Source organism: Antrostomus carolinensis, unplaced genomic scaffold (genome assembly GCF_000700745.2).
Source record: "Antrostomus carolinensis isolate BGI_N321 unplaced genomic scaffold, ASM70074v2 scaffold26244, whole genome shotgun sequence".
NCBI lineage: Eukaryota > Metazoa > Chordata > Aves > Caprimulgiformes > Caprimulgidae > Antrostomus > Antrostomus carolinensis.
In genome coordinates, this window is record NW_010309094.1 from 592 (window position 1) to 17,010 (window position 16,419).

Sequence of the window (16,419 nt, forward strand, 5' to 3'; positions counted from 1 at the left end):
TGAAAATGTTTGTGGGGGAATGTGTCATCTGTGGTGCTGCTCTGTCCATGAGCTTTATGTACAGTGCCTCTTCCCTTTCGTCTGGGGATCCCTAAAGGGAAGGGATAAAGCCTTTTAGGTTTGCGAACAATAGTGAGCTTAAAGAGCAAAATGGATCAGAAAACCTGTTGGGGTTTTGTGCCAATACTCTGGCACAGAAGCAATAAGCCTTTCCAGAGCTGAGCAGGGAGCCAGTTTTGTGGCTTCCTCCAGGCAGGTTGTCCACGTTAGGGAAAACCTCAGGCACAGCTGGCAAAGCCCTTTAGCCACATCTCAACAGGAGACCTGTGTCCCCACTTTGGTCAGACCTCTGCCTCCTCCACAGAGGAGGGCAAGGTGCATGGCTGGGAACTGCCAGGTTCCCTATCTGCTGACACAGGTTGGCCCCATCCCCATCACCTGAAAGCTTCATTTGTTCTGCAGAGGAAGGAGATGGACCTTGTGGTGGTTTTAAAATCTGGTGACTGAAAGGACCACAGCTGATACTGCTGTGCCAAGGGGAGGATGTGTTTCCTATTCTGCTGAGGCTGCTGGAAACTTTCTAGTGTTGCTGTCCAGCTGGTGACGATACACTGAGGATTTGGGTCCTTGGCTTTCCCTGTGAGCTTCTCTGCTGTCCTAGCAGGGAGAGGTGGAGGGGTGGGAGGTGGAGGACAGCTCAGTTCCTAATCTAGTGAAACTGGTAATCCTGGTGAGCTGTGGCAGGTCTGGGGGGCTGGACTCAGTTGGCCAAGCATCTCTGGACACCTGAACTTCTACCTAGATAGGAGGTCAGAAGTGGAGATGCAGACTGCTGGGAATTTATAAATCAAGCCCCATTTTGGTTAGTAGCTTTGCTCAGCTATTCCAGTCTGGAATAATTCAATGCACTCCAGCCTTGCTCCTCCAGTCCCACAGGACAGGAACAGTTAAAATCTGAGAGAGAGCTGGAGAAACCGGGCAAGATTCCTCTACGCTGGGGGAAAGACGTGCTTCCCACAGTGTGCCTCCCAGGATCAGGAGCTGAAATGGGACCTGTGTCTCAGCGAGGTCCCAGCAGGCTGCTGACCAGCATGGGTCTGCTGGCAGAGTGTGGAAACATCTCTCCAGCCTCTAGAGTATCTGAGCCCCTTTGCTTTTGCAAGTAGGAAAATGATGTGGTTAAAAGCAGGGGGAGAAGGGGAGGGAATTGGTCTCTTCCCTCTTGTTTTCTCCCCAGGTGCTTGTCTGCATGTGGGATATTTAAGTTGTTGGGTTTTTTTCCCTTCTGACTGCTTAGAAGATTCCTTGTTAGCATTGTGTGAATGAGCCAGAGCTGAGGGAGTATAAATCAGGATGGATGAAAATTCCCTGTAGCCAGTTTTTCCTTGGCCTCTTTGGTGCCATAAGGAAATGCTCATTTAATTATAGGCATCAAGGGCAGCAATAACTACATTAAGCCCTCAAGGGGAAGCTGCTGGCGACGAGTCGTAGATCAGAGCACACAAAAGTTTTTCCACTCGCTCAGCGTGGGAAGAAGCTCCAGCGTTTTGTGGGTACCTGGGTGAGAGGCAGCCCTGCTGCAGGGCTGGGGGAAAGGGGCTGAGGGGAAAGAAGGGGCTGTGGGGAAAGAAGGGGCTGAGGGGAAGGTGCATCACAGCCCGCAGCTGGCAGTCGGGTGAACTTGCTCCCAGTTCTTGCTGGCTATTGAAACACGTAATCCCAGAAGAATGGAGAGCGGCTATTTGTCAGCCACACGAGCGCTGCCCGCACAGAGGCAAAGCAAACACGTGCGTTGGTTTGTTCAGAGAGCCAGGGATGCTGGCAAGGAAGATATACCCTGCTGGGGCTCGAGTCAGTGCCCCGCTGTCCCTGTGCCTGCTTAAGCCCCGTTGTAGTTACCAGGGTTTGGCTGTACATTCCTCTTTTGGGGCTGGTTTGTTACCATTTGGAAGCCAGCTTTGCAGCCCTCTCTCTATATGACAACTGCAACCATGCTCGGCTCTTCTTATCCTGCCCAATATGTTGTTAAGGTAGTCAGGACCTGTACATGTGCCCTGGGACTACCAAACCTTTGCACAAGCTTTTTTGCCCAGGATGCATGAGGTTGGTTGGAGAGTGGAGCCTCTTGGGGGTGAGACTTCTATGTGACATGCCAGCCTGTGACAAGGCTGGCATCACTGCTCTGCCGCAGGGGCTGGAGCACAGCATAACCAATTTCAGTTTTGTGTTGTGTCCAGTGAGTTTTAAAGACCTTTTGGGGTGTAAAAGGCTTCTCTTTTACTTGATGGGCAACTGTGTCTCAAGGGAAGTCCCTCCTGTGTCTGCAGTAGTGTTTGCCCTGCCTGGACAGGGGGGCTCTGAAGAGGAAGCAGCCAGGTGCCTTTATTTGGTGTGCTGGAAATCAGACCAAGTGCCTCAGGGTACATGGTCCAGGTTGGGACAGAGTGAGAAGTGGAAGCACAGGCCTGGCAAGGTGATTTTTTAGCAGATGGATGAAATGCTTTGGGGCTGTGAGAGGGCAAAGAAATCTGTGGGCTGTGGTTTTTCTTTTAGATCAGTGGCTTTCATCCTGTGGTCTGTTAACCCCTGGGGGCCTGTGGGCTGCTTTGTGGAGGACTTTGAAAGGTAACTGAGGAAAGAAACTTCACTTCTGCTGTATGCAACCGTCTACTTGATGCTAGGGGCTGTGTCTCGCCCCCCCTCAAACTGGGAGCTGGCACTGTCAATAGCAAGAAGCACAGAGAAGAGCAGACGTGGCAGGAGCAGAGGAGGGAGGTGTGAAGGCTACGAGACAATCTAGGGAGGGAGCGAAGGCAAACAGTCTGGGAGACTGAAACCAAGCAAGACTGTGACTCCCGGCATGAATGGTTGAACGAAGGGGGAAGGACAGGCAGGCTTATCTGAGTTGCTGTGACTTGCTTGCATGGAGTCTCTTCTGTGGAGATGGGTGATGGTTTTTAGAGCAGTCCTGATGTTACTGATCCCAATAACAGAACAGACTCTTCTCAGCGCTGGGCTGAGGATGCTCTGTACCTCTGGAGGTCAGACCTGTGGTGCTGACGAAGGGCACATCTGCAATTATCTGCAAAAGCAGGCTCATCTCCTGGCAGTGCCTTGCTGTTTCCCGTGGGTATACCTGGGTTTGCGTGCTGTAGATGTTCTCTGCTGAAATGCCAAGGGAGCGAGTGTTGGCAGTCCTCTGCAAGGTAGCGCCCACTCAGTACGTGCAGACGTGCACACCCTGTAGCCTGGTGTTTGAGCTCTGATTATGCCAGCTCTAAAGATCTGTAAAAGCTTAAAGATACTGGTGCAGCTGCTCTGTGCTCTCGGATCTCCTTCTAAAGGGTTGTTTCATTGCGAGGACCTTTTCTGTTGTGCCTTGTCCCTCTTGTTGGTGCAGGTTGGTAAGTGTACGTGCTTCCTGCAGAGCCCAGTGCGTTTCCCATTGCTTTGTAAAATGTACTGGGGCCAGAGTAAGGTGGATGGTTTTATAGGGACACTTGGTGAGGGACCTGGTTGCTGGCAGTACCAGAGGAGGATGGCAGTCTGATCTTCTTTTCTGAAGCCCTAATTGGAATGATCTCAGAGATTAGGGACTTGGCTGGATTTCTAAGTGGTCTAGCGCAGCCGTAAGTCCATGTGGGAGCTGGACTGGGAGATGTCTCTTGGGTGCAGCGTCCCAGCATAGGTATGGTCCATAACTCTGAATTAACACCGAAAGGACTTGGTTTGATACGTGGTTGTGCCATATGCTTCTCTGTGCAAGCTATTGAGGGTCTGGGGTGCAGAGACTCCAGGTGAGCGTGGGGGAACCAGCTTGGACATTCCTCAGCTGAACAACATTTTCTTCTCTTCCTCTCCTCTTTGTCGTTGGGATCCTTTTTTGTCATTTAAATCATTCTGTGTTTTGTTATGTTCTGGAAGCGGTTTGAGCCGTTGGCTATTCTGCCCCCGGGCCTCTCTCCTCTCTGCCCTTGGGCCTTGCTCCCTGGCTTTTCCAGGCTTGGTGGTCTCAGAGAGGGAATATCCCTGACAGATGCTTCCCTCATCTGGTCATTGTGTTTCTGTCCTAACCAATTATCAGTAAATGACCCATTCCTGACCCAGCTCTTCTAGGAAATAACATTGTTGGGTAACTTCTGGGTTTGGGGTGGGCTTGAAAGGAAGGTCAACGGTTGCAAGGCCAGATGGACATTGTTGCGGCTGCTGCATTGGCAACACTGAGATGCTCTGACCCCCCTCCCTGGTACCCATTGTGTCACTGCCTTTGGGTGATGTTGTACAGGCTCTACTGGTGGTGAGAGGCAGGTAAGTCAGAGCTCCAGGCAAGTGCACTTCAGCAGGCTGATCCTGCCTCCATGGCCCAGTGGAGTAGCCACAGTACCCAGGAAGGAGAGGTAAAACCAGCCTTCAGTTGGGTAAACTGTAGGACACACCAGCCCCTCTATAGGTCAAGCTCATGTGATGACATCTTAAGGGATGTTTGTGTGTTTCTTTGGAGAGAAAACTGAGGTTTGCTTGTTGTTAATTAAAAAGCAAGAAAATTTTAACGGCTGGTTGACACAGTCACAGTCAGATTCCATTTCATCTCCCCAAGTCCCTCCTCTCATTTCAGCTGGATACAAAAATGACTTATTTCCTCTTTCTCTTCTAATATTATTCAATAGGCCGGTTGGGAGCTTTTAAACAGCTGCCCTGTCCCATGGAGAGATGGCTTGGCTTGAGGCAAAGGGGTAAAGTGGTTCTTGGTCAGCTAACGTAGAAAACACTTTGGGGTTCTCTTAGAATTACTTAGAAATGTGAAACTGCTCTTATTCACAGCAGTTTGGGAGAGAAATGGCAGATGTTATTTCCCCAGATTTTTTTTTTTTTTCCTGTTATTGAGCAAAACTCCCCCATCTGCCATGTCCAGGGCTGTTGCATCAGATCCTCTGCTGATCTGAGCAGAGCAAGCTTCGCCACTTTAACTTGGAACTGTTCTCTCAGGGTCCAGTGGGATCAGCAACTAGCAAACTCATTTCATCTGTGTATCCTCCTGGCTGGCTCTTTTCCAGTGGCCTTGGAAAGGTAACACTGCAGTATTATTCCCTGTTGTTGAAATCACCCCATTCTGCTTCTTGCAGAGGTGAAGCATCTTTTGCAAGGTCAGCATTACCTCCTCGTGTCGCCTTTGTGGGTGCTCACAGCCGGAGAGCTCGCAGCCAGCGCGGGAGCTCCTGTGCTGGTTTTGATGCTCTCTCTCTGCCTTTATTCCCTCTCCCCCCAGCTCTCCCACTTTCTCTCCTTTCTCGCCCCTCCTCTGTCTGATCTGGGGAGGGTTTTTCCTCCCATTCTCACAGCCGTGCTGTTTCCCCAAAGGCTGGCTGTCCTCTTTAGCATGCAGAGCCTCATCTCCTCCAGGTTACGCAGAGGTGCCGCAAAAATAGAAATGAGAGACAAGCGCCCCATTGAAGCAGCTGGCGAGCCCTGGCTCCGTTCCCTGCTCCCTCCCATCTACAGTCACAGGGCTTTATTCGTTGTGTTTCTTTATTCCTGTCGCTTGATCTGCCTTTTAGAATACAAAATTGGGAGACTGATGGCTGATAGAAGTTGTCTAATCCCCGTTCTCCATCCTAGGAGGAAAATGGCCAACCACAGATGTCTTGGGCATTAGATTTCCTCTCTCAGCTGTGCTCTCCTGCCTCTCAGCTCATGCTTTGATTCTTTCTTTGCCTTGGAGTTGACAGCTGCGTTGAGCTCTTTTATGAGATGCTTTGGAGAGGAGGAAGGTGGCAAATCTTGGGTCTGCTGTTTGGTACCCCAAGACTTTGAGTTTTTACTGCTGGTACAAAAGGTATGAAGTGGTGTCAGGATGCTGTCTGGAGAGGTACGTGTTTGTACACTGGTGTGATGGTGCTGTTAGCCCTGTGGCATTCAGGCTGGTGCTGGCATGGAGGGTTCCCCCAGGCCAGCCTCTGCATCCCGTGCCTGTGAATCAGGCTACAAGGTGTTGTCCTGCTCCAGATCTTCCCCAGGAGAAACCTGGATTGCTCTGGCTGTGTCTATTAATGACTCATTCTTAGGGATGAAGTGGTGTAGTTTATCTTGGGCTGAGGAGAGCAGAGCATCCCAGTAAACAAGATAATGCAGCTTAGGGGGTTTTAACTGGGTAAACACTTCAGAGTTAAATGAGGGTAAACAAACTCCCGGGATCTGAGCTTCCTGCGTGGATGGGATTAGCTCTGTGGGTGCCCAGGTTCACCTGCCATGAGATGTTTGTTGTAGAGGTGGTGGGACGGGCTGTGGCTGAGCTCTGGAGGCAACCTGAATGAGCTGATGGAAACCAGAGAGGCTTGAGCCCGTCTTTGGAGCTGGCGCAGAGTTACTTTTTGAGGCTTATCCCAGCTGGCTGGGAGACCCGGGGTGTGTATTGTAGTGTGGCTGGAAAACCAAGGCACCGTGTCAGCCACGTCTCTGCTAATGGGAGTCAAGGGAGACTGAGGCATTGGGGTGGATAAAGAACTGATGTAGGATCCAGGCAGTCAGATGCAGTCCCAACTACACCAGATTTTTAATGTGGCCTTGGACCTGCCTTGGTCTCTCCCCATCCTTCTGCTCCCCTTTTCTGGATAACTTTGAGAATAATGTTCCCTTTCTCCACGTCGCTGCTCTTGTCATGTTTGCTTAAGCTGTAAACTCCTCAAGACAAGTGCTCTCTCCTCGGGGCTGCACGGGGCTCAGCAGTGCTCTCTGTCAGTGACGCAGGTGTCTTGTGTCAGCCTGGGGAAGCCCAGTCTTGGCACCATCACGCTGGACCTGGTGAGCACCACTGAATTGGGACAGGGCTTGGCCAGGTCTCTCCATGCTCATGCAGAAGAGGCATGTGAACTCTCATTTCCAGCCGTGGGCTTCACTGTGTGCACAGCTCACAGGGAGCCGGCCCATCCCCAGGGATGCCCAGAGCTGCTTTGGTTGGCTCCGTGGTGCTGCAGTATTTTCCTTCCCCGTTGATCCTCTGCCTCAGTTGCTCTTCCCTTTTTGCTGCTGCGCTGGCCTCAGCCAATCTTGACTTGGATCAATAGGACAAAATAAATGAGATTGAGAAGTGCTGAAGCCTGGCCCAAGCATGTATGGGAAAAAAGAGTAACCAATATTGGATTTTGCTCAGTTCAGAGAATAGCAGAGGGAGGTGGACAGGGTTAGAGCAGGCAGAAGGCTTGAGAAATGCATTTCTAGCCTCCAGCATTCCCAGTACAGGTCTGGTAATCAGCCTGGCAAGTGAGCAGCAACTCCTGAACTTTTTGTGCTAACAAGCCAATGTTTTCAGTGAAAGCACCAGCGACAGCCCATCTGCCATTGCCCCATGGCTCATCTTGGCATTTGTCCTGATTTGAATGTGTCCTTCTGGGATGTGGAGTCGTAGAACATAGTGGTGGGAAGGAACCTCGGGAGGTTGCCTAGTCTGTGCCCTTGCCTGAAGGCAGTTCAGCTCTGCTTAAATCATCTCAGGCCACGTGTTTCCAGATCTGCGTGCAGCATCCAGGTGATGTCTCAGCAGTGCTTTGTAAAATCTATTTCTAATACTTCAGGACTGTGCAAGCATTTTCCCATCTGCATTCCAGTGATATCTCAGAGCTGTTTCTAATACAGGAGTTTCTCCTCTGAAGACATTTCTAATGGATTGTTTCCTATCTTGTCTCATAAATGTTTAGTGTTAGTTCTCAAGGTAGTGACTTATCACTTTGTACTCCTTCTTTTCATAATATTTCTGTTATTTCCAATCTCAGGATCACCTAGCTATATGTACAGTCCTTCTGTGCAGTGAAGATGTCTCCTCACTTTGTGTCCTTGGCTAATTTCATGATCATGTTCCTAATTTTTGTTCCAAGGTCACTTAGGAAAATGTTAAAAGAGCAGTAGATCCAAGGACAGACCTTGAGGAATTCCACTAATAGCCTCCCTCCAGCACAGACCTCTGTCATTTTTCGTACAGCCAATGCCTTAGTTACAGTTTTCCTGCTAATCAGTGTCCTTTCTGGCCTCTCTTGTCATTCTGCATGAGGCACTATATCAGATATTTTACTGAAGTCCAGATGGTTTAGATCTGCTGCATTTCTCTTGTCTAGAAAATCAGTTATGAAAGAAAAATACTAAATTAGTCTTCATTTCAGCTTATTCAATTAGTACAGTTCAGTGACGAGATCATTAAGATTTGAGAAACTGAGGATGAGATGAGAAAGTGGGAAAACTTGTCCTTTCTTCTAGTCTATGAATAAAAATCAGCTGTGAGAGGATGAGATCTTCTAGTTTTAATGTGCTGAAGAACAGAGGGCTAGAAAGCAGTTGGTTCAGTTCACTGAAATTAGTTGCTTTGCTTATTTAACAAAACTGTTTTAAATGTAAAATGTGTTTTGGTAATCTCATTTTTTCCTTATGTCTCTGTATTTATCATGGTATTTATCGGCTGAATAAAGCTGAGTTCCAGGTGCTGTTTTCTTGCATTTTGATTGAAGTTCAATATGCATGTGAATGTACCTTGACACAAATCACAATTAAAGTCTCATCTAGGAATCAAGACGTGTCAGTCAAACCTTCTAATAGATAAAATGGAAGTAACAAGGATATAATTGTTGAAAGAAAAGCATTAGCATGCAGCCTGCCTCCCTGCTTAACATTAGGTAGATGTTTGCTGTTGGTACATTTTAATTCTTGCTTGTGACAGTCAGCCCTTCCTTATGAAAACAAAAAATGTGAATGCAAAATGAAATTCAAATCAATGACTTAAAAATAGATTTCCAGCCTGCTGATTTAAAACATGATTAATATTGGTGATGTAAATAATTTTGGTTTAAATCAGTCCCTCTACATATAATATAGCTGCAGATAGGAGCACTGGGGTGAAATCTTGCCTGGGTGACAGTTGGATAGGAATCATAGAATGGAAACTGTCATTGACTTCAGATGGCCAGAATTTCATGGCTTAAGTAAAAGACATTCCACCTCCTCTCCAGGATGCTTGATTAACAGGGTAATTACCACATCCTTTCAAAGAGGCAAAAAACCTCCAAGAGGGTGAAACTTCGCTGCCCCATTGAAGAGAGGTGCCCTAGGCTGGATGCTTGCTTGGCACTGACTCCTCCTGGATGTGAATGCTCCTCTGCATGCTTGTGGATGTTTCCCAAAATACCCTAACTTTCCTCATCAGCTGAGACCAGAGCCCATCTGAGGGGCAGGTTACCCTGAAGGCAGCAGGTTGGTTTGGGAGGAGGAGGTTGCAAGGAGAAGACAAGCCCAGTGGGTGTCAGTCCTATCTCTGATACGGGTTTACTGTCTTTATACAGGGATCTTGTGCTTCTGCCTTGCCACCTCGGAGGAACCAACCACTGATGGCCTCACATCAACTTCCCTGCTGGAGTTTGCCATGATGTCCCACTTGGAGGCCATGAATTCCCATGAGCAAACCAGCCCAGAAGCTGCAGAGCCTGATCTTGCCCCCAGCTCTCTGCACGCTGCCCCAGGATCGGGCTTTGCCAGCGAGGAGAATGAGGAGTCCAAGATCTTACAGCCTCCACAGTACTTCTGGGAAGATGGGGGAGAGCTCAACGACTCCAGCCTGGACTTGGGACCAGCAACAGGTAGGGTTATTTTTGCTCCCTTTTTCCTCCCCACTTTGCAGGGACTCCGGGGAGGTGGGAAGATGCAGGAATCTGTTTTCCTGCTTTGACACAACTCTCGCTAAGAGGGCCTGAGATTAAACGTCAGCTCTGTTTTCTCACCTCACTGCCTGATGTGTCCCCAGTGAACCCTGAGCAAGCAGAGGCTTTAGAAACCAAGTTACAGCTGAGCCTTTATTCCTGAGCTGCTGTGAGCTGGGAAAAGTATTGCCTCCACCTAGCTTCCCGTTGCCTTGTGCCCTTCTTTCTCTTTCTCCTTTCCCCTTTTATGGTCTCTTCTCTCTGCCTTCTTTTTGTTGCTGTCAATTAAGCACAACCTAAAGGTCTCAAGACCCTGGCTCAGAGATCAAGGTCACCTTGGGGTCTGAGTCAATGATGGGTTCCCTGGGTCAAATCCTGGATTGCTCAGGCTGTGACTTCAGTGGGGATTTGGCCCAAGAAGATAGCAGGCTTTCTCCCTTGGGCAGCTGCCCTGTTGCCCACCCTGTCCTGCCTGCTCGCTGGGGAGCCATGGCCAAAATGAGTTTCGTTAGCATTTGAGCTTGCTTTCCTCTGTTGAGTGTTATTTGAGACCACTGAGCCCCTTGTTGGATTTGAGATGCTCTCAGGAAGAGGTATGGGAGGAAAGAGGAGGAGCATTTGCAGGGTTTCCAGTAGCTTAGGAGATTATTTCACATGTTCCTGCTCTTAAGTGTCATGTGGGGCACGTATTAAGTGTTACCCAGGGGCCAGGCTTCAGCCTTATCCCTCCTCCCTTATCCAGTATCGCTACCTTCCTCTCAGGAGGTCTGAGGTCTGCAATTAGAAAGCACAAGTCTTGTTTTATCTTCGCTCCTGTGTCTGTGACCTTAAAAAAGACCTGTGGTCGCAGAGGGCTGCAGGCTGCCGCAGTGCTATGGCTCACGCAGCCCACTGGGGCATGGTACACACTCTGCAGGGCAAGGGCCATCCCAGCATAGGTCTCCAAAGCCCTTTGCTCACTAACATTGCTGCTGAACTCCTCTGGCTGTGCTCCTGCTGCCCTGTGGCTCCTGTGGGCCCTGGGGCACTTGCAGGCCTGGCCGTGGGGAAGCTGGGCAGATGCTGCCCCTGCAGCGATGCTCGGGGCGGTTGGTTCCCACCAGCACATCCCTGGGACACGCTCTGGCTTAGCTGCTCTCACAGGCTGGCAGCGCGCTCAGCGGCGCTTTTATTTGTGTGCCAGCAGGCACCTGCGTGTCCTCACAGATCTGGACGTGACTTGGAGAACAGCATGTGCTTGTGCATTGAGAGGGAGATGCTCTGGGTACCGAACCCAGCCTCGCCTCTTGCACGTGCCTGGCCCCATTTGTATGCAGAACATGCTCCTCTCTCCTTCCGTTCTTGCCTGCAGTGCTTTCCTCCCTGAACAGATGTGCTCTTTCAACCATCCTTTGCGTGTACTCTGCCCTGTCCACTGCCCAGCTAACCACTTCAGTGCTTCCCAGCGCTGTTTTTTCCCCCAGTCGTTGCTGTGTCCAGAGCTCAAGTCTCGGTGGCATTTCAGAACCTTGGTTAATAGAACAGTTTGAATTATTCAAGAGGTGGGAGCACATTTCTACTTAAAATTTAATTAGAAACCTGCTGTGTGTCGTTTTACAATAAAGGATATTGTAATAGCATCCCTAAATTGGGCAGCCTTCTCCTGTCATGCAAAGCCTGTGCATGAGACGCACGCAACCAACGTATCTTACATGCTGCATGTGTGACAGATGCCATGTGATACCTTGTGGAGCTGTGTGATGACATCTGTTGGGTTATTTTCAATGTATAAATCCATTAAACAGTTTCAAACAGCTGCTGTTTAAGAAAAAAAAAAAAAAAGAGTTTATGGTATAAGTTTTCCTTTCGTGGGATTTCTCTCCGAACAACAGTGAAGTGTAGCCCGGCAGAGTTGGTAGCTCTGTCTCAGGCACAGATTTGAGACCCTGTATCAATCAAGGCACAAAATGGGTTTGTTACACTACTGGAGAGAGAAAATTCCCTGCTATGAAAGGAGAATTCTTTCTGTGGCTTCTTTCTGTGTTTGATGTAAAGATATTGGGCTTTGAATTGGTGGTCTTGTTGCAGATAGACCAGATCTCCTGAGATTTCAAAGCTGTGTTAGTCATCTTTTTTTTTTTTTAAATGTCCTTCTGAAGTCTGTGTGGGGAGACTCCTGTGCCTTTGTGTGACTTTGAAGCTGCAAGAGATAAAAAATAACAATCTGCAGCTGCTGGCTTTTTTTTTTTTTAAGTGCACTTGAACATCCTTTAAAAATATTTCAGGAAAACACGTGGCATCTAGGGCCACCTGTTTGTCCATTAGAAAGTGAGAACAAACTCCCACTGGCAGAGCACAGCTGAGCCTGGGGCTCTGGTTCTCCTGAATAATGTACTTTTGCTGATTTATGCTAAGAAACAGTAAATCTATATTGACATCAGTGAGCACCAGCCTGTGGAAGGACCCTGAGATTTGTCTCATTCTGCCTGTGCGTGCACAGAAGTGCTTGCTTGTGTGTGTGCTAACTCATGCACAGCTGCTACCCAGTGGAGCTGACTCTGGAAGAGATGGATGAGGTCTGGTGGGAACCTGGATGCCGTATCCTTATGGAAAGAGGCAGCGTGTGACCAAGAGGCAAGTCAGTGGAGCTGTGAACCTGTTACTTTTGCATCTCACTGCCTTCAGCCTTCCAGGGAACCCACAAGCTTCTCAGGTTGTAGTTTGGGTTTGGCTGGTTTGTTCATCTTTGGTATTAAGTTGTCCTGAGCCACAAATCCACCCTGAAAATAGACTGGACTTGCATCCAGCCCTTCTTGTCCTCATTTCCCTTCTTCCTACCTTCCTTCTGGTCCTCATTTCCCTTCTTCCCACCTTCCACATCTTGTTTTGCCTGGAAGGCTTCCAGTCCCCCATTTTCCTACTGTCACACTGGATTTCCTGGGCAACAAACACAACATCTCTCCAGATGGGGGTCATTAGGGCTGCAAGTCTCTCTGAGTCACTGATTTTTAGTGAAAGAGTTATATGGTGGTGTATCCATCCTAGAGTGCTCCCTGGTTTGCACCTCTCTGTGTTCTCCTTTGGCTCAGAATGCAGTGTCCCATGTGTTCCCCTTCCCGTGAAGGCTCTATTGAAGTAGCCTAATCATTATTTGCTGGGAAGTGTGGGCTTCTGAAACTGCTGCAAGACTTGTGAGTGTCTGGTGAATGAAGGTACTTGGTCACTCTCTTCCCTGGCTCAACAGCTGAGCCTCCAAGGACTGGAGTGCTTCCTCACATTCATCACACCTTCCATCATCACATCTTCCAGTGTGATGGTGGGCTGGCCTGAAGCTTGCTTTGTTACAACCAGGGTCTGCTCTTTTAGCTTCAAGGTTGTACCTTTGAAGACGAAGGCATGACTGTGCTGGGAGCTATGAAATCCAGTCTTATGGGTTGGTGATTCACTGGGATGGCATGTGGTGCTTTGTGTGTGTGCGTGGAAATTGTAATCTTTTAATTATTCATAGTAATTAGCAGAAGAGATTGCCAGGAGAGCTGGGATGTGGGATAGCAGGACAGGCAAGTTAGATGGACTGTATTGAAAGAAAAATGAGTTTTCTAACCAGCTAGTGGGATAAAATATCTTCCATCCCCAACTCTTCTCTAATAGTGAGATTCACTTCTTTCTGTGATGAATTACTTGCCTCTGGCCCGTGGGATCCCAGTCTCTCTCAGCCTTACTGAAATCTGCTACCTCTTCATCCAGACTGACAGCAGATCTGCAGTTCTTAATACCATCTTCAACCCAAGCATTAATGAAATGAAGCACCTGGTAAAGACTGTCTGCCTAAGGAGCTTAGTGCTGAGCAGCCCCCGGCCTGAGCTCAGCTCCTGGGATGCCTCTTGTTTACGCCCTGGTTTAGCGTTCACTGACACGTTAGGTGATCTATCTCCAGACAAGCCATCTTGACCAAGACACTGCTGGCAAAGGCTGACCTGTGACAAAGAGGGTTTCTCTGTGCAGAGGGTTATTCTGGTGCAGCGATCCCTGACCGACTCCATGCTTGGGTGAGGGTGGCTTATTCTGGCCTTACTGCAGGTCATACAGTGGGCAGGAAAAAGGCACAGGCTATTTGGGAATGGCTGTAGCACTTGGTGCTCAATCTCTACCTGAAACAAATTCCAAGCATGATGAGACCAAACTGCTTTGCTACCCTGGCTCTCGTTTAACTATGATCAGTTTTTTATGTATGGGTCTATCTTGGAATCGCAGATAGTAACTTCTAGTTCTTCTGGAAGATTAGGATATTAGCCCCAATTGGCTCAATTCCAGCACCAGTAATTGCATTTTGTCTCCTTGAAACCCCCCTGCAGTTTCAATCAGATGGAGTATGCCTTTTTGCAGTAAGCCTCACTGCTCTGTACCACCAAATGGTGAGCAGATACCACCTCAGACCTGGCTGGGTTTTCAGCAGCAAGTGGAATGCACCTTGCACCTCCCAAAGTTGGCAGGTGCCTTACTGTGAACGGTGCTGTCAGGCTGTGTTGTGATGGGAGCCTAAGAATATTCTTGTCTTTAATACACTGCCTTCTAGTTATCAGTGATTGAATCGCTGGTTAACATGATCTCCCAGTTTAATCCAATAAAGACCTTATGGTCAGGTTATGTGTGCTAAAAACAGAGTCACCCTTTTTCTGAGCTGTCACGGTTGCTTTAAACAGCTCATAGTGCCAAATATAGAGTAGAGAACCTTGTAGGACAGTGACTGAGACCAGGTCTTCTGAATGAAGGAGAAGCAGAGATGTAATTAATTAAATGCCTGACTGGAGAAAGGTGCTTTAGCACAGGGCTGGGGTTTTTGTACTGGGGTCTGGGAAGTTTTGGTATTAGTTGCAGGGGAAGCAGGACATCACCTAAATGGCAGCTCTTGCAGAGGTTTGGAGCTCATGTTCACCTCCTGCAAGGCAAATCATCTCCCCAGGCAAAGGAAATGAATCTGTGTGACCCAGACCTAGGTCTGCTCGGAGGTGCAAGTGACAGGAGGGCTGTGCAAGATTGTTTCCTTAGAAAATAGTGCCTGAGGGTCTTTGCAAGAGAGCTTGGAAGATAAAAGCTGGACGGGGTTGGGAGAGGCGAAGACAACTCTAGGCGAAGACAACAACAATATGAGTAATATCACTGCTGATGGACAGCATTAAGGGGTGTAGCTAAGGATGTGGTGGCAAGGAAGTGAGGTGGAGGTGTGGAATTTCATATTGGTGAACCAGACTCCCAAGGGGATGGTGTGACTGGGAAGCTCTGGGAGAGAACATGATGTGGAGCTGTGGCTGCCTGCTACACTCATCAGGTCTATCCTTGATAGACAGTTTGGCCAGAGATGCCGAGACAGTTTTGTGGCTCCAGCAGGAAGTTCTTCTGATCTGTCCACCTCTGTGATCAGGTTGGCTCCATCACGGCTTGGCTGCCCTTCTTTGTAGCTGGAAGGGGTACGTGGCACGTGCCATCTCTGTGTGTGGCCACAAGTTCCTCTTGTGCTCTAACCTGCTGCTGATCTTGGTGGGAGACTCACAGCACACGCCCTGGCAGGGAAGGAGCTGATGGTGTGTGCAGTTACTGCCTCCTCCCTTCCCAGACACCCTTCTCTTTGGCAGCTCTCTGCTTCTGTGCTGAAATTAGATGAGCTGATAAATGAGCCTGACAAATTTGGCATTGCAGCCAGCTCCTTAATACCTGTCTCCTTTAACAGAAGAACCTGCCACGCTCCTGCAGCAGGAGCACAGGTCACCTGAGTCTGTCTGGCCTCTGTTCCATGGTTGCTGTTTCTTTCTGCAAAAGCTGGTGGGAATGGGAGTGGATAGCACTGGGATAGGTAGGTGGGAAGGTCTGTGGATGCACTTCCATGTGCCTGCGGCGGGGGAGACAGGTATAGAGGGTCTCCTGAAGGTAGAGGACAACCAGGTGGGCTGGTGGGTTACAGGGTCTAGAAGACCACTTGCAGAAGGAGAACTAGTGGAATGTTGAAAGGAGCTGCTAAAAATGGGAGATGCCCTTTGAGTTCCCTTAGGGCTGAGGGGAAGGGGAATGGAGGGAAATGCTGAGAAGACTCTTCCAGTGGGGAAGCTCTTAGCTCTGTGCTGCACAGCTGAGTGACAGAAACCAGCTTGTCTGGAAGGAGCCTTGAGAGAAAGATTCTGGGACCAACTTAGTGGCTGGGACCAAGGAGATGGATAGGGTGCAGAATTTCCTTCATATTGTAGAAGAGGAATGTAAAAAAATTTGAGCGCCATAAAAAGACGTGATCTTGAGAACTGGACAGATGCCCTTGGTATTGAGACAGCAGGAGGTGATTCTAGACAGGGACTAAGTATCTAGCTGGAAAATCTGGAGGGAATAGTTGACTCACCATTCCTGAACCTGGGAAGTAATTGAACCTGGGAAGAATTGGGAAGTGGGTTGTGCAGAGAGCTCCTTGTTTTGAGGAGCACAAACCAACTCAACTCTGACCAAAACACCTCAAGTTTCACTGTTTTCCATGCAAATCTGAATAACAGCTCTTGCAAGATTTGAGGGGAGTTGAGGTTATAATCAGTGGGATCTTATGAACCAGACAGGAGAAGGAGGCTCCTAGCTCAGCATGTGGGGTAGTGGAGAGACTGGTGGTGAGTGGGGATGCTAACTCAATTAACAATGAGTGTGAGGATTCCTGTGTCTGCTTCTGCCTTGTTGATTTGTTGGCCCAGAGAAGAAGCTCAGGTTTGAGTCTTTGGCTGCCTTGTAAGACAGA

General features: G+C 48.8%; 1 protein-coding gene across 1 annotated transcript in view; it reads left to right on the forward strand.

Annotated features, from left to right (window-relative positions):
* The first annotated feature begins 3,268 nt into the window (after window positions 1–3,268).
* PODXL2 (podocalyxin like 2) overlaps window positions 3,269–16,419 on the forward strand; it is a 25,125-nt gene continuing 11,974 nt past the window's right edge. The window contains exons 1-2 of the mRNA XM_010166000.2: window positions 3,269–3,404; window positions 9,321–9,614. Of these exons, the coding sequence (XP_010164302.2) occupies window positions 3,269–3,404; window positions 9,321–9,614 (430 nt within the window). The remainder of the gene's footprint in view (window positions 3,405–9,320; window positions 9,615–16,419) is intronic.